Consider the following 27,015-nt stretch of genomic DNA (forward strand, 5'->3'; position numbering starts at 1 on the left):
CGTTCCTCCTTTCCACCGCGAGCCACACCCGCCAAGCCTTCAGGTGCGCGCGGCTCAGAGAGGCGGAGACAGCCCGTAGCCAGGGCTCGTGAACACAGAGAACGGTGAGCATGGAGTTTTTTATTTCCCCCGGGTTAGAATCGATCTGAGCGAGATAACAGCTCCGTCGGCAATAGTAAGTTATCGCAGAAATAGACCGGAGAAAGGCTTGTCTTTAGACCATAGACATGTATGCGAGAGACAGCTGTTCAGACCCGGCAGCGTGAGCGACCTTCACTCGGAATCACGCGGCCGCCATCTTGCCTTGCAAGAACTAACCATTCCAATTCAACCCACATAATTCCACTCCAAACCACATACATCCACTCCAGTCCAAAACACATAGATTAAAGATATTGTCATTTACAATGACAATAGCTCTAACTCTCACAAATGTTAGACCTGTTGCATTTCAAATGCCAAATTTTGGGACCATGCATTTGCTGCACAATCACTCAACCCTGACCTCTTGATATTTCCACATCCCACCCCATCCAGATCATGTGTTGCTCCACCACCCCAGACCCTATGCTATACCGTCTGAAATTCCACCCACCCCATACTGTACAACACCCCCTCCAGCATGGATGTAGCATTTATATCCGCACCCCTGTGCTTTTATAGTCTCCAGGCCCTGTACTGCTCGAACTTCATTTGCCTCATCGCTCTGCCTTGCCCCTATAAACCGCCTCCACAGCCCCCCCCGCTCCTTTTTTTTCAATTAAACCCCTGCCTCTGGGCGACAACCTCCCCTCAAGTGCCTATTTTTTTGCCTTTTCTTTAGTGAAAAGGTCTTTACCTAACTTCACTAGCATACATTAAGTACTGAATTAACTAGAGCATTCCAAGCTTTGCTAAATGTGGTAATAAGCAATACGTTACTGCTTCACCTGTTCTACGCTTTACTTATAATACTCAAGCTTGGAAACATATTTTCATTGTACAAAAGCCAAAACAATTGTTCTTGCTTTTTAACATTTTGTGTATTGATACCATTGCGTTTAAAAAGTGATGGTTTGAAAAAGGTATTTGTCTTCGCATGTCATTTACTTTGTTGTTTTTATTAATTTTCTTCTTAGACATGGCATCTTACACATGCATCACGTGTCGTGTGGCTTTTGCCGATGCAGATATTCAGCGTGCACACTATAAGACTGACTGGCACAGGTACAATTTGAAAAGAAAAGTGGCTGACATGCCTTCTGTCACAGCTGAGAACTTCCAGGAGAGAGTCCTCGCTCAGAGGGCAGTTGTGGAAGAACAGAGCAAAGAAACCGCCACATATTGTGCAGCCTGCAGTAAGCGATTCGCCACGTACAACACCTATGAGAATCACCTGAAGTCCAAGAAGCACCTGGATCTAGAAAAGAGAGCTGTTGAAGCTGTGAACAAGAAGGTAGAACTACTTAATGAAAAGAACATAGAGAAGGGTCTGGAACAGGAGAGCGTGGACCATGATGCGATGAATACCGCCATTCAACAGGCCATCAAGGCCCAGCCCTCCATGTCTCCAAAAAAGAAGACCCCTTTTCCAAGCACAGTTACTGAGGGTACACCCACTGCTGCTTCAGGTGTCCAGGAGGTGCAAGCGAAAAGCAGGCCTGAAAAACCTCCTCGATTACTTTGGTTCGAGCAGCAAGCCAATAAACTGGCGGAACATGAATCCGGTAAAGATGATGTCGATGACATGGAGCAAGACGACGAAGAAGGTAAGGGAAAAAATTGCTTCTGCCAAAATCAAACAGCTGATTTCTAGAAAGCAGTGTGTATGGAGTGAACAGATGCAGTTTGCTCTCGTAAACTTCACCTTCACTGTCTCCTCTTCTGTTTTCTTAACTCATATCTCCTGTTGTTCTTTTATCATAAACATAAACTTGTATTTAATGCCCATTTTACTAGTTAATGACCGAATAAACTTCTCCTAAACCAATCAAAGATGCTACATGTTGAGCTCACAAATCAATATTATGTTCTCCCTTGACATAGAGTTAAATATGAGCTCTTAACTTACTCTTGACATCTCGGAAGATGTGTAGTACCTCATCTGACCGTTTGTGTGCCTTTGTGATGACTGAATACATTATAAAAAGTATCTTTTGAACAAACTCAGGAAATCATGTATTTGTAGGTGCAGATATGGGGCCATTGATTCTCCTCCCTCACTCAGTTGTGCCCTACTTTTTTTTTCTTCTGCAAACGTTGTCTTTTTTTTAAAGTCTTTATTGTCATTTTTAGTAAAAGACAAAAACAGTTTTTAGCACTTTTCTAGGGCTATGTACATCATTGTTGCTATACACATCATTAGGTGTACAATCCTGGCAGCATACCACAATTATTATTTGTATTGGCACTGTAAAAAAGGTACTAAGACATGCAAAGCCTAGACGAAAACAAGGTGCAGCAAGTAGAAGATGAGTAGGAAATCACAGATCTGGAAGACAGTAGAAAATGCCTGTGTGTTCTAAAGCTTGCGTTCAGACTGTATTTTTGGACATTGCTATTGGTGGGACTTTTGTGAGGTCAGCACTTGTCTTTTTCTTTCTTTTTTTTTAAAAATAATTCTTTTTATTAAATCAAAACCAGCTTCGGATACAAGCAGTACAAGGATATACATACAAAGCATTTGCCAATCCTGGCCATGCCACGCATTATAAAACACAGAATATACTTTTATTGATGGCAATACCGCCCGCAACCCACTGGAGTACGTCTCTAAAACCTCCCAGGAAACCCATTCACAACCCCTCGTGGGACCCATCACAGACCCCTGTATAAAGTCCATGGCCCCCATATCTTTTCCCATTTGCGTGGAGATCCGCGACTTTGGTACACCACCCGCACCAGTCCAAATCACAGATCCAAGCCGCCACAGTCTGAGATGCCACCGTCCCCCAGGCACATGCAATATTCCCTTTCGTGACCCCTCCTGCTAGGGCCAACCATAACTTTGCCCATTTCGGCCACGTGATCTCTCCCGTGACACCAAGAATATGCCACCGAGATTCAAGCGGGACCTGTGCCTCCATCACAGCCTCCATCACACAGGTTATGCCCTTCCAATACCACTGAATCCTAGGGCAGGACCACAGAATATGAAAGAGTGATCCTGCTTGCTACACCCCCTGGAACATAACTCTGAGCCACCGCCCTTAATCCAGGCCAGTACCATTCTCGAAGCATATGACCTATGGAGGATGCGCAGCTGAACAAGTCGAAAGCGCGCCCTGATAGCAGTATCTCGGGGACATTGGAGGGCCTCCATCCAATCATCATCTTCCAACAAACCAACGTCTGATTCCCAAGCCTCCAGCAGGGGACCCAGGCAGTCCGGGGTATTGTTCACCATTTTTTTGTATGTCAGTGGACCGCCTTCTGAATCATAGGGTCCAAAAGAAGCCTGTCCTCTAAAGGTGAATATTCTGGAAGCCCACTCCCTTCTGGCAGTTGGGAATGAAGTGCCAAACACAACTGTCTGTACCGAAGAAATTAACCAACCCCAATTTGAAAGCCCTCCCTCAAACTATCAAAGTCACCATTTTGCCACCTTTCCAGTTGTCCCCCAGCACATCAATGCCTATGAGGCTCCACTTCCGAAAGCTCTGCAGTCTATGTACCTCCTTCAGGAAATTACCCTCCCACAGTGGGGTTTGTTCCGTGAGCCTCAACTCCCACCCCGTAAAGTCTAGTCCCTGCATGCCAGATATCTGACCATTTTAGTGTGTGGTGGCAGATGACTGGAGCCCCTACCCCTGCGGTACAACCCCCCCCAAGTAGCTGTGCTCACCCAAAACCATCCTGTCCACCCTGTAGGACGGTTCGTCTGTTGGGGAGAACACCCACTCATTACCATTTATGAGATGGGCAGCCCAATAATATTTCTTGAGGTCCGGGACCGCCAGCCCCCCTCATACATCCTGTTCTGCAATTTCTTGAGTGCAATCATGGAGCTTTTCCCCCACAGTAACTGACGTAGCTCGAAATCAATGGTCTGGAAGAAAGAGTCTTGAATGCGATGTGGTGTATTTTGTACGGCGTACAGTAAGAGCGGCAGGGCCATAATCTTGAAGAGGACTGCCCGCCCCGTTAAAGAGATTGGGAGCCCCCACCAATGCAGTGCATCGTCCTGCAACCTAGAGAGCTGCACCTGCATGTTCAATTGCGTAAACTCCGCCTCAGTCTTGGTTATCCAGATACCCAAGTACTTAAATTTATCCTTTAATACCATCTCCGAACACGCCGACGTTGGAGCCAAAGAGGGCCCAGCGAGAGAGAGAAGACCAAGGACTTATCCCAATTGATTCGGTATCCGGAATAGGAGCCAAAGGACCTTATTATATGAGTGAGGCAATGGAACGTTTGTCGCGGCCGGTGCGCATAAAGAAGGATATCGCCGGCATACAACAAGATGCGCTCTTCCCAGCCCCCCCAGTCAACCCCCCCCCCCCCCCCCCCCCTCACCACCGGATTCCTCCTGATCCACGGTGCCAACGGCTCCAGGGCCAGCGCAAATAGCATCGGGGACAGAGGACACCCCAGACACGTTCCCCTATGCAGTGCGAAGACTCGAGAAAAGACCCAGTTCACCCGAACACGGGCCATCGGGCCAGTGTATAGTAACCGGATCCACCTCTGCAGCTGTCGGGCAATGCCCACTTTTTCCAAAACGGCGAAGAGGTACGGCCATTCGATGCTGTCAAATGCTATCGTTGCGTCTAACGAGAGGAGAGCAGCTGGACCGTCGGGCTGACCCCGAGTCATGTACATGACTCCATTTAAACGTCATAAATTGAGCCTCGTAAAGCCCGATTGGTTCGGGTGAATCGTAGACTGTAGGATCAGGCCCAGCCGATTCGCGATAATTTGAGCTAGAACCTTAGCCTCGAAATTAAGGATGGAAATGGGCCTGTATGAGCTGCAGAGGTCGTGCGGCTTCCCTTTTTTAAGGAGTATAACAGGGCTTCCCTTTTTTAAGGAGTATAACAGTGGTTGCCATTCTAGTGTCCTCCGGAAGTTGCCTCACCTCAAACGCTTCCTTAAACATGTCAAGCATGTAGGGAGCAAGCTTGCTCGCCACACATTTAAACAGCTCCGTGGGGAGCCAATTCGGGCCCACTGCTTTCCTGGACTGTAAATCCCTCATGGCGCTTTCTACTTCCTCCACCTTAAAAGCAGATTCTTATCCTCCGACTCAAGCGTCGGCAGAGAAATGTTGCGCAGAATTTCAGTCCGCCCCCCCCACCCCTCCCCCTTTGTGGATTGAGACCGATAAACATTTTCGTAGTATGTGGCAAAAATCTCTGTTAGGTCCGTCCCTGTGCCACCCAGTATCCCTTCTGTGGACCAGATCTCAGACACCCAGGTGCGACCCCTGTCCCTTCGTTCCAGCCACGCAATTAGCTTATTAGCTTTGTCACCCAGATCATAAACTCTCCGTTGTGGGGCAAGCGCGTGGGGCCGAGCCGCATTGTTGGTGAGGTCTTGGAGGGCGTGCTCTTTAAGTTTAAGGGAATGCTTAAGCCCTTTGGACTCCTCCGCGTCTGCTGCCACTGTGCGCTCCAGAGCGAGTATCTCCTGCTCGAGCTCCTCGCACCACCGGTGTCTAGTTTCCTTACATTTAACACCACCCGCTGACAACACAAAATCCCGCGCTACCACCTTATATGCGTCCCAGAGGATCCTATCGGAGCTAACAAAGCCGACATATTCAGCAAAGTAAAGTTCCTGAAGGTCCTCAAAACTCTGCCGAAAGTCCTGGTCCCGAAAGAGAAAGGGATCCACACTCAGAGGGAGAGACCAGTCTCGAACTAGCCCGTGGAGCTGTACCTCCACCGGCGAGTGATCAGATATCCCTCAGGCCTTATGGCACCCACCCTGAAAGAGGCCCACCGAGGCAGTGAGTGTAAAAGTGTAGTCAATCTGAGCCCCACTTCCAATGCGCTGCAGAGATATGAGTAAATTTGTCTTGACCTTGGATTGTGGCATTGCCAGAGATCAGACAGACCCAGAGTCCTCCCGAATGAGAACAGCGGACGAGGCCCCTTGGCTCCCGAGGGGAGAGCTTTCCTATCTATGTCCGGCGTGAGTAGGTCATTCAAAACTCCACCCAGAAGCAACAGACCAGGCGGGAAGTCCAATAAAAGCTGACTAAGGTCCGGAAATGTTATTTCATGCAGCCGCAGGGGAATGTATACTGAGCATATATTTACTGCCTGCCCCTCCCAAATACCTGACAAGGCCGCGTAGCGCCCCAATTGGTCGCACCATGTGCGTTGTATCACCAGAGGGATCGCATTTTTTTAACAAGTATGGCCGTGCCCCTGGATCCGGCAAACCCGCTTGGACTTGCAGTGTGTAACCATACCTATTGAGGGCCAAGTAATTGTTCCCCTTAAGGTGCGTTTCCTGGAGTAGGGCAATGTCTGGGAAGTATTGGTGCAAGTACTGTAGTACCATAGTGCGCTTGATTGTGTACCCCAGACCGTTCACATTCCAGGAAAGGAATGTCATTTTTTTTGTTAAGTGGTGCGGCCATGGGATGAGCCCAGGCCCCCTCCCACTCAATAGAGATTCCCCCTTACGCGCAGCCAGACCCGGGCATCATCTAAGGGATGCCATCTGACCCCAAGAGTGACGCATGATATCTGAAGCGAGAACCCAACAAAGAACCATACTAAAAATGCACAAACCCATAACGACAACTCCCCACCCTGCAACCCTGCCTCGTAGGTCTAAAACTACCCACATCCCAAAGAGCAGAGCGCCTGTCCCCCCAATGAACAAGAAACTTGGATCGGTCTGTCTGGCAACAACACACCGCAATGCCCCCACCCCCCTCCCCTGGTGCCTCCAGATTCCACCCAACACGTCTGAAAGTACAAAACAGTGTCTCCTACGGACGAGCCCCAAACGTTTACTGCGCTGGAACAGGAGCAATAATATCAGGCCATCAGGGCAATACCTTGAGGTCCAAAAAAGTTAAACAGCAATACACAGCAAGGAGTCCTGTCCCTCACTTCACGGGAGAGCATGCTTCACTCCCAGGGCTTCCAGACCGGGAGCTCCTGGATCTGGATGCCGACCTTCCCACTTCTCTGCATCGAGACGGGGACTCGAGAGCACGTAAGCTGCTCCCATGCCAATCCTCCTCAGTGTGATGGTGATGTGGCGGATGGGGGCCCCCATCCAGCCACTGTTGAACCTCTGCAGGTGACGTGAAGAACAGGGTCTTATCATTGTCCAGGATCTTGAGCTTGGCTGGGAAGAGCATCATGTATTTTACCCCCTTTTCTCGCAGGGCACGTTTCACCCCGTCAAATGTGCGCCTCTCCTGCTGTACACTCAGCGTGAAGTCTGGGAAGAACCTCACTGTTTGAGTTCTCGAAGGGGAGGTCTCACCTCGTCCTAACTGCTTGCAAGATGGCATCCCGATCTCTGAAATTGAAAATGCGCACAATATTTGTCCAAGGAGGAGCCCCAGTCTTCGGCTTAGTAATCAGGGCCCTATGTGCCCTCTCCGCAGTGAAGAAGGCAGATAATCTCTTAGGCTTAAGGTGGTTCAGGATAAAGTCCTCGATAAAGAGGTCCATACTGGGGCCTTCCGCCCGTTCAGGCACCGCCACCACCCTAAGGTTGTTGCGACGAGCTCTCCCTTCTTGATCATCCAGCTGCAAGGCCATCAATTTGTGTTGATGTGCAAGTTTCTGCACACGCTTCTCCAACTTGCGCGTCGCAGATTGAAGCTCCCCCACATTCTCCTTGGTCGCCGTGACCCTTTCCGAGGTTTTCCTCATCCGCCCTCATCGGGTTCATTTCAATCTTGACTTTATCGATTTTGGTCTCCAGAGTAATTCCCAAAGTTTGGATCGCCGATGTAATAGAGCCCGGGGACGGCTCCTCTCCGGACGATTTCTCCCCAGTCGCCCTGTCCTCGGGCGCCTGTTGGTGTGGTACTGCATACTTGTCCAGTTTGTTCGTCTGCACTACATAAGACGACCACAGCTTCCACTTCGCATATAAGAAGGGCCACACCCCAGCCATAACAGCGCTGTTCTTCTGTGCCCTGTTTACACCAGAACGATGAAGAGACCACCGGCGGCTCACCCAGATCGATGTCTGGCCCTGGGGAGCTCAGCGCCAGCAGCCCACAGGTAATGCGGCCCCCAAGACGTCCCACACCAACATGCACTGTCTCAGTGCTACAGGCCCCAAAGCAACGGACCTTGCGTAGCCAGGATCCCGGGCTTCGCAGGTCAGGAGCAAGCTACGCTCCAGACGCGACTCCGCCCACATGCCATCCGGATCTCCGATATGGCCGCAGGGCAGGCCCTCCGTCGAAGCACACCGGGCACAGCTCCGTCTGGGGCCTGAGATACCTCTGCCACCGCAGCACGCCACCAGGTGCTTAGCACTTGCCGTCTCCACTGTATGGCTGCCGAATACAGGATGGATAATGCGGGCCAGAACGGGGGCCCGGACGGAGCGTAAAGGTTACGCCGCCATCTTTGCCGGTGCCAAACCACGCCCCCGGTCAGCACTTGTCTTGATCCTGCTGACAATAAATGCCCTAAAGCGATCCCATATACCTTTCAGTCTGCTATTTATTGGTTGCATGGATGAGCAGATGTCCACAAAATCATTGCAGCTTTGTTAACCAAGCTGCCATAGTAGGTGGTACATACAGTTGCTATTTTGAATTGAGAGGATGGGAGCACCATAGCAGTTAGCTTCTTAATATGGGAATTTTGGCAATGTATCCCAGGTTTGCGATCAGTAGGGACATATCAAGGTGATTGGTTGTAATATCAGAGAGTGATTTGAAGCCTGCTTTCCAGTATTCATGGATCTTGATACAATTCCAAGCAAGGTGTGTGAAATCTGCAGTGGCGTATGCGCAGCGATAGCATGTAGACCTTATGTTTGAATCATTTCTGTGTACTTTTGAAGGAATGAGAACATTGTATTAAAAATGTATACGTGTATGTATGTTTCCTAAAACTTAATATATTTTGTCTTCAACGGTATGCCCATGTCTTGTCATCTCTGCTGCAACTCAAATCTAATTCCTACCGCTCTTGAGTTTAGTGTCCTGTGTTAATGAATACTTAAGCATAACAAGCATTTGCAATGCAATAGGTCTCGCATTTACGAGAGTTTGAGCTATTGGCATTGTAAATGACAATGCCTTTTATTTATGTGTTGTTTTTAAAACCAATAAAAAATGCCAATAGCTTAAACTCTAGCAAATGTGAGACCTATTGCAAATGTCTTCGTGCTATAAAAAAAATGCGTTAGGAGAGAGCGTGTCCTGCCTGCAACAGCAGGACAAAGCTATTTGTGAAAATAGTACTCGAAGGCTGTGATTAAAGCCTACCGAGAAACAACACACGTAACCAGGGGTGGGACTACTAAGCCTATTGACCAATGAACAGCCACAGTTTACAGTGGACACTGACACAAGCCAATTAAAAATATGGCTTGAGAGTAGGTGGAGATTCAAGTCCCTACCTGAGTACAGCATACCTCACAGAGCAACGCATGCGCTGCCCAGGCTTGACCTAAAAACGCAGGACTCCATATCTGTTTTCCTTTTCCTTTTGTCTACATTTTATACCCCAATAACTATATGGTTGCTTAATGAAAGGTTTTAGTGGAAGGTGCTGGGAACTCTGTCGCAAGCCAGGAATCGTGGCTCTGTAGTCTGTTTCATCTCCAAGTTCGGGTGAATACACCACAATTGCCCATGAGAGAGCGAAAGGCCAGAACTGCTTGGAGCAGTCAAGCATTCCTGATGTAACTGGGAAGTGTTAATGGAGAGAAACTACTCCTGTGCTCCTCACTCCCTTCACAGCATACGATCTTCCTTCTCCAGGACCTAGGCCGTGCAAGGGCCAGTCAGGTGCTGTGCAAGTCCTCCCTAACTATACATTTCCCTCAGTACAATCCAAGCCACTCCCCAAATTATTGGTCTTGCCACTGCTGCCATACAGACCCTAATCTATTGTAAGCACCAAGGTTGCCAGAGGGCAGGAGAAGGTCCTTGTAGTAAGCTTACTAGGAACTTAGTGTGTGCCACACTGTCTGTGGTTCTCACATTAGTTATGACACGTTTATTGCACGGTCCCCAGCTCAAGTCATCTCTGTTCCCCTTCGGCTTGTGGAAAACTAAGAGCGCTAAAGATTCATAACCATTTTTAGCTCAGGTCAGCCCCTCCTGCTGGAAGACATTTGGCAAGCAATGTGGAATTCTCACACCTTTTGTGAAGCGTTACTTCTTTCAAGCCAGGGTTTGTGACTACACTAGGGCAGGTAGCACCACAGAATTTTGTCATATTAGATGAGCCTCACTTACCACCTTCCGACAGTGTTGCCGTTAACTGCTCTTTAGTTGTAAAACAAGCAAGTGAATATATGAAAGATCCCCTCCTGTAGAAGAAAAATATACTTATTTGTAATATAATTTTCTTGTATTAATATCCTCAATGGATAAACATGCAATCCTGTCTCCTCTCCTTTTGAGGCTCATACCTTTGCTCTTCCTTTTACTTATGCTGAACTGTGAAGGTAGGGGAGCTCAAAGCATCTTTAAAACATTGGAGGGTGTTTGGGTCATACAATGAGGTGGATAACTTGCAGTAGGTGCAGATCTTTACTGAGAGCTTGCTGTTACTGCTTTAACATGTACTACAGAGGATTAACGGCTTAACTATGGGGAATATTGCTAGAATGCAAATCTATAAATTATTTTAACTGTTGATGCAGGTAAGTGACTTTCTTTTCTCTTTAATATTGATAAACACTGAGTAGACTCCCTCCTGGTAGACCTGGTGCACTTAAAAATGGAAAGGAAAGACATCTTTAGTACAAAGCAAAAGACGAATCTAAAAAGGAACATTTCATTTTCATGTTTAGTCTTTTAATAGACCTATGGAAAAGAATGAAATCCCATTAAAAAAAGTGTTCTTTTTGCCACCATGGTTATGGGGCCTGACAGAGTAAAATGTGTACTGTCACTTTAAGGTTAGCCAGGCACATCCTCAATCCTGGTATGCTTTTCAGTTAGCCCTCATCCCTTTTTCCATCTTTCACGAGGCTTCCTGACCAGAGGACTTTGCACTTTTTATGTTTTTTATTCACATGAATTATTTAGTAGCATTTCATACCTTTACAAAGACTGAGAGGTAGATTTGATGTTCATTATTGGTATTTGTGTTTTTATTCTGGTACTTTCTTTAAGAAATCGGTAAAGTGGTGGCCAGGGCAGAATTGTGACACGTTTTCCACAACTCGCTCTCATTGTTCTCATTTTCACTGTGTGAAATGTTTTGCTCTAATTGTGCAGGAAATCTGAGAAGAAAGTGTGTACATCCACTTCTGGATTGGCAGTACAAATTTTCAGAGTGCATCTGGGGACCAGCCAAGGGTAAAAGTAGCAAAAGAAAAGTGGAGGGGAGAAAGTTCCTATCCATACGTTTCTGACTACCACTTTATACCTAAAAAGTTTCCCTCCGTGGCTTCTCACCTTATTTTTGTGGCTCTTGATTTTGAAGTACAGTCTGAACTTTGCGAGATTGTCTCAACCCCAGTAGAGCTCTTTAATGTCCATCTGATATACTAGATATCGGGAGAACCCTTCTTGTCAAAGAGGGTGGCTCTGTGTTCATGTTTGACGCAATTAACATATTCAGCTTTTAAAGGAGGACTTCTATGATGTTGAGGTTCAAGTGCTCTATGTGGGCATCTACATGTAAGATTGAGGTACCTTTTTTGCAGAAAATCCAGGTTTTAATTGAGCGTCTTTACACAACAGTTGTCCTAAATTTGGTCCAGACACCAGAAACGACCTTAAGGATTAATAGTGCTGTCGCAGTGCTGGTCAAATCATCTCTTTACTAAATGAGAGATCAAAGTTTGAATCGCCACAGCATAATTGATATTCTTTTTGACTAATATAAACAGATTTTCTCTACATCACTACATTGATACCTTCTGACAGGGTTGTGGTGCAGACTCCTTTCAACCTTTACACTGCAGAGCTTCTGTATACTTTTCTGTTATCTCTTGCAACTTAACAAATGGCAAGTAAGCGAGTGAAAACTGACTCCGATAAATCTCTGTAGACGTTCAAGTATCCTGATGAACCGCACTGCTTAGTGTGGCATAATGTCAGACATAAGCCAGAAAATCACTATAAATTTGGAGGACCGACTGTCGCTTGTCTGTGAGGTCACGAAGACTCCTGGAGAATTGAGATCCCTTCGAGGCATTGGAACTCAGTATGTGGATGCCACGGGATCGTACAAATAATCTGAGGGCACTAATATATTAACATAATATTAACATTAATAAAAATATTGACATATTAGTAGGACACTAAGAGCTTCTTTAATTTTGTGAGCCATGTCTGTGGATCGCTTTCTCAAAACTGGAATACATTCTGAAGTGACTAGCAGGGCACTGAGTTGTGCACACTATTTATTGTTGCATATTTTTCCTTTCAATAGTTAGATTGATTATTCCCATGCAAAATGTATCCTAGACCCTAAAGAACCTTATGTGGTACACAGCTTCTCTGCAAACTCACTGTTCCAAACAGACTTGGTAAGATCTTGTTACTGTTGTGTTTACACCTGGGTAACAATCAGAACGAGTTTATTTTTTATTTTTTACGTTTAGTGACACGATCATACCAGCGTCTGTTTAACGTTTAGCACTATGACCAGAGTACACAATCAAACTTGCTAAAAAGTTATGCACTTCAAGTTTACACAGCAATGGGAAAGACTTCAAGAAGATTGGCCTTTCCATACCGAGACGGACATCCCTGAAAGTTCAAAACACGACAGAACAAATTAAGGAGCACTACAGTAGTGCAACCAAATTAGACTGGTTTTGCAACTTAAACAGACATTTATTTTGAAAACCTTTACATGCCAGTGTTTGGGATTCACAACCTAATCCGAGTCAGGATACGTGGATACTTTTGCTAGACATTCTCTTTAATGGAGGCTGCCCTCTACAGCCTTGTGCAAGCTTACCAAGTGAGAAACCGTATAACCTTGCACATGAAGTAAAACGTGTGTCCTTACTAATATCCCTAAACTCTACTAAGTGGCCCATCCGAAAACCCTTTTTCCCCTCTTCCTGTGTAACATTTATTCATAAGTATTAGCGATATATGCCTTCTCTGAATCAGAGAAATGGCATATGTCAACTAATGTTATTGTTGACTTTTTTTTTTAACATATCTTCTACTTCAGGTCGCTCTTTCTAAAGTAGTCTACCTCAGGCAAAACGTTAGTGAAGTGATTGTGTCAGAGAGAATTTTGCAAGGGAGCACATTGGTTGTTTCTAAGAAACCGTGGTTGCTGTAAGTTGAGTAACTTATTTTTATTAGGATACTGTAAGGAAAACTGTTTTGAGATGTTGAAACAAAAGGAAGTGAGAGAGGTTTGTACACCGACTTATTCCTATATTGGAGCTAAATTCCAACGTTCTCTTTTTTTGATTTCCTACTTATTCTTCCTAGCTCCCTGGGCATGGCCTTTAGTTACACCCTCAGTTACATACATTGCTCAGTCTCTAGATCATCAAGCCTCTATTTTCTGTTATTTGCTGAGTAGTTCCAGTGGAGGGAATGTTAATGAATATACTATGAACGAGACTGAAATACTTAGCTTTAACCCAAGTTTTCTATGACTTGTATCTTCGTGAAAAACCCTCCCTACCTGGTGGACCATCTGTATTGGAAAATGACATGTAGATATTTAAGTCTTGTGTCAGTGGCCTTACAAATAAACCTGCTTTATTTTGCATACCGATATTATGGCTATCCTTAGCTAGCTTTATTTGACCATAGCAAGAAATATGGCTTCTTATTTCTTATGGAAACCGGCATTGCGTAGACCTTGGCCAAAGGATTCTGCAGGGCTTTTTTCCACAGAGGCCCAACGTAGCGCAAGTCTTTAACTCCCGAGAAGCTGTGGACAGTCATGACCTCTGATTCAATGTAAATTATATTAATTTCTACAACAGATACAGTCCTTTTGACATTGTATAGTGCTGTAATGTATTTATCTGGTATAACTGCAAAACCTCAAGGCGCTAATTAGGGCAACATGTCTACTAGCATCACAGAGGAAGAACTTAAAAGTCTTCACGTAGAAATAGGAAGACATATTTGAAATACTAACCAAATCCACTGGTGCACCAGGTCTAGCATCCTAAAACTTTCTTTGTCTACATTTGTGTTTGCTAGCCTTACTAATACCCATGTTGATGAATCATATATTTCTCGTAGACTGTAGAGTCTTCACTTTGCACTGGAGAATTAATACTTTCTATTCAAATGCTTCTTTTCACCTCTATTTCCAGAATGGTCACCATCTATGATGCACAAGGGATGTGATCTGAGGCCCTCCACCTAGTCTAAATGCAAAATCTCTCTGCATTTGCTCGTGGAAATCCCCTATACTACACGGATGTGTACTGTACTAGGATACCAGAGTAGGTTAGGGTAACAATAACACACACAGAACTTCATAATTTTTATTTTGCTGGTGATAGATGTTCAGAGTGTTGGTCAGCACCTCCCGCCCTCCATACTTGTGCCCCAACAGTGGCATTACATTAGCACCATTTGAGGTAGCATGTAGACCTATCTTATGATTCACAAATCTGGGCGTGTTGTTACAGAAGCATTTCAAGATTTGCAGGGATAAGCTTTTGACGGGAACTACTTAAACAGTTGTAGTACAGAAATTCTGCAGAAGGATGAGTGGATGCAGCAGATTGTTGTATATAACACTTCTGTGCGTTCTGTAAAGGAAAAAACCCAGGGACATGAAAAAGATCAGCTGCAATAATCTTGTGGCTAAGTGATTGTTAAAGCTGTGATTGAATGTACACCGATTATAGATTGCAAAAAGGTACCAAACCACAGAGGTCACGAGATTTCTGGCTAGGGGGTTGGGTGCTTCCATTACAGTTTGAAAAGTGTTAAAAGGTGAAGCAATGCTATGAGCCGTACTTTGATTGCATTGTTTGAGATCTAATAAAATAAACGTATAAAGTAAGAAGTAAAGTGCTATAGAACTAGTGAAAATATTTAATATTGTATTTACTCTACTTTTATTTTATTTTTGAAGGCTGGGAAGATTTGGAGGATGATGATGACGACGATGATGATGGACTTGATGATGACGAGCTAGACCCAGCAACTGATGTATCTGATAAGGGTGCCTCCGCTGTAGCGTCAGCTGCTCCTGAGGGTGCACTGCCAGTCACAGACTGTTTGTTCTGCCCCCATCATTCACACTCCCTCATGAAAAATGTGGCCCACATGACGAAAGTGCACAGTTTCTTTATTCCAGATATAGAGTTCCTGCAAGACCTCAGGGGACTGATAAAGTATTTGGGTAGGTACTTTTTGTGTTGGATATCTGTGCAAGATGGATGTCACCACACAGGTAGATTTTGGAGGTGGATGAATGAGAGCTCTGTATGTTATTCTTCTTGCTGTTTAGTCTGAATAATCCTAACATTTTGACTCCTAAGGGTTTGAGGCTGTTGGCTAAGTTTGTTTTCCACAAGAAATTGCAGACAATCTTTAAAGATATCTGTTTAGGTATAGTATAAACATTAACCACAGCAATAGTTTGTGAATTGATGTGGCATCAGCATATAAGATCATAAACCTTATTCATCATTGGAGTCAATAAAGCGTTGTTGGTCTGGCGTTAGCCAAGATCTTTTTTTTTTTATTATTATAAATTTAATGTAATTGGAGAGGCTTTCAGCGAGCCCTCTTAATCCATTAGTCTGTTGCTGTCATTTAAATGTTTACTCTGCCCACTGTATCAGACAACACGGTGCAGTGGGTCAGCTCACTTCAGCCATTGGCTAACTACATTGCGAGTGAAGGCATTCTTCTTTTTCACATAGAGCACACACACACAAACAGCTTTCTTCAGCACTAGGGACTGCTGTGATAAAGTGTACTTTGAGAAGCCGCAGAATATTTTTGCTTTTATGCAGTTTTGTTGTATTTTGGCACGGGATTGGCAGCTCCTCAAAAATAAAACTTTTACTAAAAATAAAGTAACAAAACAAACATTGGCAAAGGCAGCCACCCACCACCACACCTATTGTCGTTCCCACTGCTTGTTCTTAGTTGTGACGTGAAGAGGTATTACTGAGTCGGTGGTTCCCGTCCATCTTACATTACGAGCCCCTGCCAAGAGCCACTGTCTGGACACAGTAGGGGTAACCTTTGGAGCAATGATGGAGTTCAATTATTAGAGCAGTTAATGTGGGGTTGATAACATCACCGGTGTCGCCTGTACGATTGGGCCGGAAACAGCTGACTGAAAATCTGGTTCAATACAGCTCAGGAAGGGGTCTGGTGATTCCTGCACTAGGGTTCGAGTTACGGAAGTCCTTCTATAATAAACCACTTCTTGTGGCTTCCTAATGGAAAGCGAAATATTTACAGGTACACTGATCGTTATTTTAAGCTTTAAGAGGCAGCCACTGGCAACGTGTAAACAGCCAGAGAATTCCCCAAAGTGTTGACAGGATGCTTAAAGAAATGATGGTTGCTGAAGAATGCCTGCCTCAAAAATAAAGAGTTTACCCGTTTTCAAGTAAAGACTCTTCACATACTCTGCTCTGCAGCAACTACCGGCACTAAAACTTTAACTATTATATCTTTTTATATAAGGCCATAGTAAAGGTTGTTGCCAGCCACAGGCAATGTCATCTCAGCAATCCCACTTAGTTTGCTTCCGGTTTGGTGGTGGAGATGGTACAGATATTTGAACCTATTAGGCCTGGAAATCCTTTAGACCACCTGACACTTAAACATCTGTAAGTGATCCACTTTTTCCCTCCCCGCGTGTCCACAGTGACTGGCTACATATTGTTTATTGGTTCCTTGGAAGTCTTGTGACACCTTTATCCAACACCACTACTGATTGATTAACGATGTGTGATAACCCGGAGAGAATACACGCCACAAAACCGCTTTTCTTCCACCCCCTTCTCCTTTTGGCTTCCCCTCCCCAGGCAAGTACAAATCTATCATTGAACGAATAACGGTTTTGATTTCAACACTCTGTTTTGACTGAATTATTGTCGGGCAATTGCTGGTTGGCCATGCATAATATTACTTACCCTTGCCTGTCCACTCAGTAGTAATACATAAACATTGTCCAAGCTAACCCACAAAGCAAAAGGCCTATTTGTCCTAAGTGCACCCAGACACGTTTTACTGTTAACCCACAATCAGGCACATCCAATGTCATAGTATCCTTGGGTGTTATCTCTAAGTCTGACGAGTAATTTATATGCAGCCACATTCTGCTGTTCTTTTCACATCTCATAAATACAGATGCTTCTACTGACCTTGCATCTGGGGATTATAAATTATTTCAGCTGGAATTGAGAGTAACATGTAGACCCCATGAATGCCGGGACCAGTTCTCCATCTTTTCTTCCTTTCAGACAAAGTAACAAGTGCACAAATGCACCCGTTTACAACCTGCTTGAAATCGTCCCCCTAGCACCTCTCAAGGCCCCAGATTACAGGATCTGGTAATCATAGCGTCCGTAACACCAGGCTTCTAGTAATGGCCCAGATACAGCTGTGTGGCAGTTTTAAAGAGGGCCTCGCAGTTTAAATCAAAACCACTTCAGAATGCTGCTCAGTCAAAGGTGTATACATCCCATAATATTCAGGCTGCCTGTGACTTGAAACTACTTGCATGTTTGCATTTTTGTAGCTGCTAATATATTTAGTGTCGAAGTAAGTTGGAGACTGAACTGTTTAGCCATAATCTGCTGCTATTAGGTTAATTCTGATGATTTTGAGCTTATTTTTATTCTAAAATGTTTTTACTGTGACATTTTCTAATTTTGCCCTCTGTGGATCCAGTCTTCTGTTTCGTATGGGGGCAATCAGTCATACCCCTGCCTTTTTCTTCCCCTTCAAAAGCTCTTAAATATGGGGTTCCTCCTGGTCCCTCATTGAGCCCACACTATTTAATGTTTATATGTTACCTTTGGCCTCCATCGTTGAAGCCTTTGGCATTTGGGTGATCTCCTATGCGAATGACACACAGCTTATTTTTCCCTGGGTGTAAAAATAACAGTTGGGCAGCAGGCCTTTCAGAGATGCTTACTAGAGGTTGTGGAATTGATGAATAAGAACAGTTTGAGATGTCGTTCTTTTAAAACTAAGATTCTCATATTGCTCATAGCACGTATAGCTGGCCCAGTGATTGGTGGCCAGCTGCATTATGCCCAACCCCTACATCTGTAGCAAAAAATCTTGGAATTAATTTCGATGACAGGCTTTCATTTTGCCCCCAAATTCTATCAATGGCTCGGACGTTATTGATTCATGCCTTGAAGAAAACGTTAGATTTTGTTCTGCCTGAATCCCGAAAACCCATAGATCTTGATTCTGTTACATCTAGAGTTGATTATAAGAATGCCTTGTTCTTGGGCCTACCTGGGTGTATACTAGATCACCTGTAAGTTGTCCAAAATGCCACATTCACTAAAATCTCATCTTAAAGAACTTCACTGCCTCCCTTACTAAGAAATGTATTACTTTCTAATCACTGGTAATTGCTTTTCACAAGGTGGCCCACTAGTATTTATGTAAGCGAATTTGCCACTATCTGCAGTCTCGCTCTCTTAGATCATAAGAAGCCGTGCTCTTGAAGGCTGCGAGGTTCCGTCTCAAAAGTCAGGGTGGACGTTCTTCTACTTATCTAGCTACTAAACCTTGGTATGAAATGCCTTTCTTCATTTACCAAATTCCTAATTAAAATCAGTTCAGCAAACAGGTGAAGACTTGGGTATTTAGCCGTAGATCGTCTTTTTGAGGGGGCTTATCTTGTTTCCAGCACCAGGACGCCTGGTTGGCAGCTGAACACTTTATAAATCTTATCTTATTGTATTGTTTCATTTTCATTGCAAGTCCTCGTGGCATATGCTAATACAACAAAGAGACATATTTTAAAACATTCCTTTTTAGGTCTCGCCTACGCAGCGCGGATGTGTTGCATAGGAGACCTTTAGCCGTCGCTCTCCTCTTTTTGAAAGCACATACTCGTGCTTGTGGCGGCATCCACCTTGTGGGAGCGAGCAGCGGCGCAGATGCTAATTGGCTGTTGCTCGCTCCGCAAGGCGGATGGTGCCACAAGCACGAGTGTGCTTGAAAACAGCTGCTGTTACTCCCCCTCTCGCTCACAACCCTCCCGCCCATTCCTTTCTTTGATGCTTTTTTAAAAACTTTCAGCGTGAGGCGCGCACGCTTTTTGACGGTTCCTGCCTCCTAAACTCTAAAATCTGAAAATATGAACATTGTAGATGGCAAAAAGGGCGTTTTCGTTCTTCCACTTAAAGGATGTTTGGAGATATTACATTTTCGCATCTTCCATTGCCTCTGCAGTTCCTGCCTTTTAAACATACGATGAAAAAACGTCCTAAGTTTGAAGAATTTTAGCAGCACAGCCTGCAGAGGAAAGGGCCTGAGAGCTTCCTTATCAAGCAGCACAGCCAACAGAGGAAAGGGCCTGAGAGCTTCCTTATCAAGCAGTGTGTGGCTGTGTGGCCTAATCTTGAAGCTAATTTAACATCCTGGTTCTTTATTAGAACTCTGTGGTGTCAGCAAACAGGGTGCTATGCAAACATGGATTAGTAATATGAGGGTCGAAAGAGCACTAGTTTTAAAAACCTTTACTATTGTGAGTAGCTTGTACGACAGTGCAAACTTGCAGGTTTAAGACATCCATACTGTGTGTTCAGAAAAGTCTTTGTATCCCTTTTACGTGACTGCATTAAAAAATAATTGAATAGGATAGTATTTTAAAATATGCAATTTACTTGGTCAAGCAGTGCATTTTGATCCTACAGCAAATAGGGCCACAGCATTCACCGATGATACGTCCCTACTTTGTAAGGAAATATTGCATATTCCCCTTCATTTCTCTTCCGCTTTAGACGTAGGGCTTACAGTTTTATGGTATTTATGTTTGTTAAGATTTCTGTTAGTATTTATTCATATTTATTTTTGACCATCTTATCGTAAACTAGCCACATTTATTTTGTTTAAAAAATAAATGGTATGCAAATTAGTATATTTCCACATTTATTTAACTGATAAACTTGCAACTCCTATTTTGATGCTTGTTTTTTAGCAAATTAAAAGCAGCCAAATATAATACAACAATACATCTATAGATAAATATTAGGATTGTGCATCCAATATATGTTGACATATGCTGTTATTTAAGGATATCTCCTCCTCTGTTTTTTAACTCCCCATGCTATCTATCGACTCAGCTATTGGCCTAGAATTCATCAAAGACAACATGCAGAGTCAGTTAAAAGAATCTTTATCTTCTTATATTTCTGTGTCTAAATGTAAATGCAGACAGGAAATACATTGGTTTGTATTTATCTGTAAAAATCTGTAAAAGCAGAAAACTAGGAGCAATATTTATATAGTAAATTGTGCCTGTTGCATTGGGTTTTGTTATAGGTTTTTTGTTCTTTAGTGATACTGTTGCATACTTGCACCTCTGTATATAGCTAAAGAATATTTACTCAAATCTGCGCCTATTTTGAGAGAGTTGCAAATAAACTACATTTAAATTACTTACCAGCACAAATTTTTAAAACGAGTTGCTGAGTAAAAAAAAAACTAAATAATCAGTTTGTTAAAACACAAAGCAGCTAATAAAACATATTAAACTCAAATGCAGCAAACAATCTAAAATAGTTCTACAGTTCGAATACACTTTTAATATACAAATAACTCACAGAAGTGTACATATTGTTTGTAGGGCATCCTTTACATCTAAATATCGTACTAAAATAGACAAGAACAGTTCTCAGCTTTTTGCACATAAAAGTTAAATATTATATTGTATTTTATCTTTAATAAGAATGTACATAGGAAAACACATGCAGTTTTGCTTAAAACAATTGGAGATATGTGACGCAGAGAGAAACTGCAAATTTCAGGTAAGACATAAATTAAGCTTGACAATTTCTATCAAAGATCACGATTTAAAATCAAAAATATCTGATGCATATAACACCAGGACGGGCTGCAAATTGTCACCCTATCTTAAAAACAATCCTAATAACAGACATGATAAACATAAGAAGTAGTGAGATCACAGGAGGATAGGAAGGGAATAGGACCACCTATTTTATAATAAAAATGAAGGGCATTAAACCAGGTATTAAACGTAAAAGTCCTCAATTGTTTCAAAGCCGAATTACATTTTTACATTGAATGTCACCAATGATGCCCTTTGAAGGGCAAGCCTGGGCAGCGCATGCGCTGCGGCATACTGTATCGGAGTATGGCATTGAAGCCCCACCCACTCTCCTCCCATATTTGTAATTGGCTTGTGTCATTGCCCTTCGTAAATGCTGCCTTCTGATTCGTTATTAGGCTTGTTAGTGCTTCCTTAGTATCACCATGTCTTCATTTGTAACCTCCCATGGGGACTGGCCCTTTTACTTTGGTTGTTACCCTGTAGGTCTTTTTAGGCCTCCAGCTACAGTGCATGTGTGCCGGGCGCGCGCACCATTTGTCAGCCTGCCTGATCACTTTTGCGGCCGCTTTGATGTTCTCAGTGAGCCGCGCGGCCACTGAGAACATCAAAGCGGCCGCGAAAGTGCTCACCATTTGCCACCCCCTCCCTTATCCCTTTCCTGCTTGTTCTATACAGTCGGATGCGGTGCGCATTGCACGCTTCCCAACAATGACACATTTTCAGACATCTATTTCTGCCAGCCCAGATCACTGCTTTGTCGCTTCGCTTCCATTTAACCGCAGGCAAGGCACGCATTCATAGGTTAGTGTTGTGTTTTAAATATGACCCGGAGGAGCATTGTTTTCAATACCGTGTGGCCTGGCCTTTTCTGTGGTGTCGATACTTTCTGATAACATTAGTCGTCGGGAAATATACCTCTCAGGTCCTCACTCTATCAGCAACCTAGTTAGTTGTGAAAACAAAATCTAAAACTGTGTTGTTTTTTAATTGTACGAATTCTAACCTCGTCGCCACGCAGTCTATGTAACTTATCCTGTGAGCTCATTAACGCCAACAATGTACAGCTCTTTTCTGCCCCCAGCAGTTGCCTTTTAATATTAAACATCTTTTCCTCGTTGCTTTATTTCTTGTTCAATAATACACTTACGATTTATTGCTTTATTCAAGATAAAAAAAACTCATAAAAGCATGAAACATTTATAACATATTTATAATCTCTTATAAAATCTTTAAAATGATAAAACATCATGGCATCAGTAATGTTAAAATTCATCAATAAAAACTGAAAATCATGCCAAATGCAATTATTTAGCCAGTATAAACACAAAGAGACTAATTTCTCATTGACTGGGGGAACGGGCAATAGACTAATGTTCATTTCACCTAGCCTACTATTAGGCAAGAGATTTCCTTCTAATGGCCCAAGCCCAACCCAGAAATTTAGCAACTGCCACAGCAATGAATGTTAAAGGACTGGTGCAAATAATCCTAAGAGCGATGCCGCTCTCTCTCGTGCCTAGCTGTTTGCACATAGCCCTCAGCCAGACACGTCGGGGGACAGAATAAGCCCCACACACAAAGAGTAAGTGGACAATGGTCCCAGTACTTGTTTTATAGACTGGGCAGGCTTGGGAACTACCCTCTGCCCATCTTCCAGTTAGTGATCTAATTGGGAGAGACCCCACTCTAAGCTGGAAATATAGCTTCCTATCTAGGGGTTTGGTTATAGTATCCCAATAGGGCTCAAGGAAAGGGGAAGCTTTTACTTCAAGAAATAGTCCCTCCATGGTAGAAGAATCGGCTTCGTTCCAATCCCGATGTTCTACCATTTCCCAATACTTTGATTTTATAACTATTTTGGTCGGGAACAAGGCCTCCTCTGGATTCTCCCATAGCTCATTCATGCCTAGAATCCCCAGCATTCTACGCAAATCCCCCAACCAACCTATCTTATGGAGCTTATCACAGTAAATTAATACACTTACTCAGAAGGGCATCAGTTCTCATTATAAATGCAAGCAAAGACACATACTATGAAGCACTCCACTGTATGTATTGATGTATTATAGTCTAAATGCTTATAAGGTCCCAAAGGCGAGACCTATTGCCAATGCTTGTTTAGTCTGTAAGCACTATGGTCTTTAATGAGTTTCTCCTATTGCAGGCACAACATGCTTTCTTGCACATTCGGCGCGCCATGAGTGCTTTCACTTTCCAAGCAGCCCAGGACAATGGCGGCCACTTCTTTGAATACATCTTGCATTTACAAGAGCTTGACCTATTGGCCTTGTAAACGACAATGCCTTTTATTTATATGTTAATTAGCAAAACAGGTAATTAAAAGGCATTGTCATTTCAATGCCAATAGCTTAAACGCTCGCAAATGCGAGCCCTATTGCATTGCAAATGCTTGTTACAGTATGGATCTAAAATAGATGCCAGTTAGTAATTGGTAATTCTGTGTTTTATTTCTTGAAAAACCTTTCTGGCAAAGTTGGATTTTTATCAAGAAGTGTTAGTAGTAAGTCTGCGATTTGAAGTTGAAATGCTGCTCCACCTTGCTTCACATGTAAAGTTGTTATCAGATTAGTGTTGCCTCATCAAGCCCAAAAGTAACATTCCGAGCAGAAACCTTCAGCTGAGGAAATCTGGAACAATATGTGTTTTTTTGACACAATATACTGATGTACACCGACCTCTCTGATGGGACCTGATGTACTAGTCATTCAGTCCTTTTTTTCAGCAGCTGAGCAGAGTCATTTATATGAGTATGTCTCCCTTTTTGTTTGACTGTGGATGCAGTCCCTATGTCTGCGGTGTTTGTGTCATGTAAAGCATGTAGGTTAAGTTTTGCACTTGTACTGAAAGTACTCTTATGGAGATAAGCATAATGTTTTTAAAACAATGTTTTAATGATTTTTTCAATAGAAAACAAGCAGCATCCACATTAAGGTAGCCTATAGCCAATATTTATCGCACTTTTTCTAGTACACAGCCCCTTCAGTGCAATACATCTGTAATCAGATTGTACATCTCGAGTGGCCATTCCATCCATGTCCACCGTTCACGGTTCCACTCCTCCTGGGTCTAGCATGGTGCAGGGCTAGGCCTCATATGATGATGTAGCAGAAGTAAACCTTTTAAAATAGTGCGTCTCATCCTAGACTGCAATGCTCTTTCCATCTGCCCATACTCAGTTAAACTGTTTTGGGCATCCTCTTCTGGTGTAGACCACTCTTTCTGACTCCATGCAAATGTCCTTCCCTATGAGCCTTTGTCGTTTCATTGGTAATTGTGGCCTATCCAACATCATAGCAATGTTCCTCTTCACTGGCATGAACTGTTAATGCAGGCTTGGAGACAAGCTCGCGTGAGGTCAGTATCGCACAGGACGCCCGATAGGATAAATTGCGGGGGTTATAGGGATGACCACATTAAGGATGTCTTTCTTATCTGCAGTAATGGTGGCCCAGTACCTGGCGATAAAGGGTGGGGGAGAGAGAGAGAGACTGAGTGGGAGAGACTGAGTGGGAGAGACTGAGTGGGAGAGACTGAGTGGGAGAGACTGAGTGGGAGAGACTGAGTGGGAGAGACTGAGTGGGAGAGACTGAGTGGGAGAGACTGAGTGGGAGAGACTGAGTGGGAGAGACTGAGTGGGAGAGACTGAGTGGGAGAGACTGAGTGGGAGAGACTGAGTGGGAGAGACTGAGTGGGAGAGACTGAGTGGGAGAGACTGACTGGGAGAGACTGACTGAGTGGGAGAGACTGACTGAGTGGGAGAGACTGACTGAGTGAGAGAGACTGACTGAGTGAGAGAGACTGACTGAGTGAGAGAGACTGACTGAGTGAGAGAGACTGACTGAGTGAGAGAGACTGACTGAGTGAGAGAGACTGACTGAGTGAGAGAGACTGACTGAGTGAGAGAGACTGACTGAGTGAGAGAGACTGACTGAGTGAGAGAGACTGACTGAGTGAGAGAGACTGACTGAGTGAGAGAGACTGACTGAGTGAGAGAGACTGACTGAGTGAGAGAGACTGACTGAGTGAGAGAGACTGACTGAGTGAGAGAGACTGACTGAGTGAGAGAGACTGACTGAGTGAGAGAGACTGACTGACTGACTGAGAGAGACTGACTGACTGACTGAGAGAGACTGACTGACTGACTGAGAGAGACTGACTGACTGACTGAGACTGACTGACTGAGAGAGACTGACTGACTGACTGACTGAGAGAGACTGACTGACTGACTGACTGAGAGACTGACTGACTGACTGAGAGAGACTGACTGACTGACTGAGAGAGACTGACTGACTGACTGAGAGAGACTGACTGACTGACTGAGAGAGACTGACTGACTGACTGAGAGAGACTGACTCCTTGTGTGTCCTTCCACATAGCAAAGATTGCCGGTTTAGAGCCCTACCCATTTGGTCTTCTGTTGTATTTGCTTGCAGAGTGTGATGCAGTTGCAGGAATATATATTTCTGCGTAATTCTCAGGTCGTATTCTTTCTGAAGGATTTCACACCACCTGCATCCATTGTGTCTCCTATAGTGGAGATGCCCTTGGTATCCAATTGGCGAAATCCAATCAACTTCCCGACCTCTTTTAACATGTGCCTTTTCCATAGCGGTGTTTACTTGGTCACCTTTCCCTACCAGCCCAAGTGCCTAATAGGCTTGTCCCATACATCTAACATTGTCTGGGTGGGGAGTAACAATCGCTGCTTGTTCTTTTTTGCTATATAAATGATTTTTCTATGTGTACTCTTCCAGTCCCAATCATTCCAGTCTTGAAGCAGGGTCAAGTCTTGGTTCTAATCTCCATTTACTAATGTTCTGTAACTGTTGCCCACCAGTATACCATAATATCCGATAACTCGATACCATCCTTGTAGACTTACCAGTGCAGGGACTGAAAGACTATTCGGGGTGTGCTCCTGTCCTGTAGGAGTGCATAAACAACAGTATTTCAACTGGTATTATTTGTAAGACTAGTAAATAAGCATGCACGAGAAATTGCCGGTGAAGAACATAGGGTGACTCATGGTTTAGTTAAACGTGCCAGAGGCATCATGTATTGAATAAAGGCAGGAAGGGACAAAAAGGCATAAGGGGGTACAAAGTAATTGAAAACAGTTGTTACAGCACTATAAGCAATAAATACATGTGTAACCCGAAAAAATATGTGCACACAAGTGCTTGTGACACAGGAAGTGGACTGCACAGGTGACAAGTGGACAGAGATAAACGGCGCAAGTGAAAATGTGACAGTAATTTATAAGCAACTTGAGGTTCACAAAAGGGTATTTACATAAATTGATAGTCAATTTTTTTTGTGAACCAGAGAGAAGTGCGCCACAAATTGCGCTGGGATTTCGACGACGTTTCGATCCAATTGGTATAGCATCATCATCAGGACCAGGTTACTGAATGAAGAGTGTTGTTTGCGGGGATCTGCAGGGAAGGACAAGAATGGTAGAAGGACCAGCGAGGCTTGGGCCCCACGGTTGTGCCGCCAAGGCAAAGAAGCGAATTGCGGAGAGTAAATAAAACAGTAGTGGATTGAATTCTGTGGTGCGAGCCCCATAGGGAGGAGAGGAGGAGTCTACTCACCGCAGACACGAGAAGCTGGTTTGGAGGCGACTGGAGCGAAGTGATGGTGGCAACACTCTGGAAGTGTTCCTGGGTCGGAGGCCCGATCCACAGGTGGCAGTCAAGGTGATCGGCAAGCTGGTCGGCCTGTAGGAGGCTGTGTGTGATTTTATCTATTTTGTTGAAGTTTGACTCCGGAATAGTGAGCAGTGTGTTTTGTAGAATGTATAGCAGCTTAGAAAGTGTTATCATTTTAAAAATTGCTGCTCTCCCCATCAGGGACAGTGGCAACCATCTCCATTGTT

The 27,015-nt window shown here is 44.0% G+C and overlaps 1 protein-coding gene across 4 annotated transcripts in view; it reads left to right on the forward strand.

Annotated features, from left to right (window-relative positions):
* ZNF622 (zinc finger protein 622) overlaps positions 1-27,015 on the forward strand; it is a 92,883-nt gene that overhangs the window by 14,650 nt on the left and 51,218 nt on the right. For all 4 annotated transcript variants that reach the window (XM_085605948.1, XM_085605949.1, XM_085605946.1 and 1 more), the window contains exons 2-3: positions 1,119-1,748; positions 15,183-15,452. In XM_085605948.1, the coding sequence (XP_085462074.1) occupies positions 1,121-1,748; positions 15,183-15,452 (898 nt within the window). In that variant the 5' untranslated portion in view covers positions 1,119-1,120. The remainder of the gene's footprint in view (positions 1-1,118; positions 1,749-15,182; positions 15,453-27,015) is intronic.

The sequence above is a fragment of the Triturus cristatus genome, chromosome 5_1 (assembly GCF_964204655.1).
Source record: "Triturus cristatus chromosome 5_1, aTriCri1.1, whole genome shotgun sequence".
Classification (NCBI taxonomy): Eukaryota; Metazoa; Chordata; class Amphibia; order Caudata; family Salamandridae; genus Triturus; species Triturus cristatus.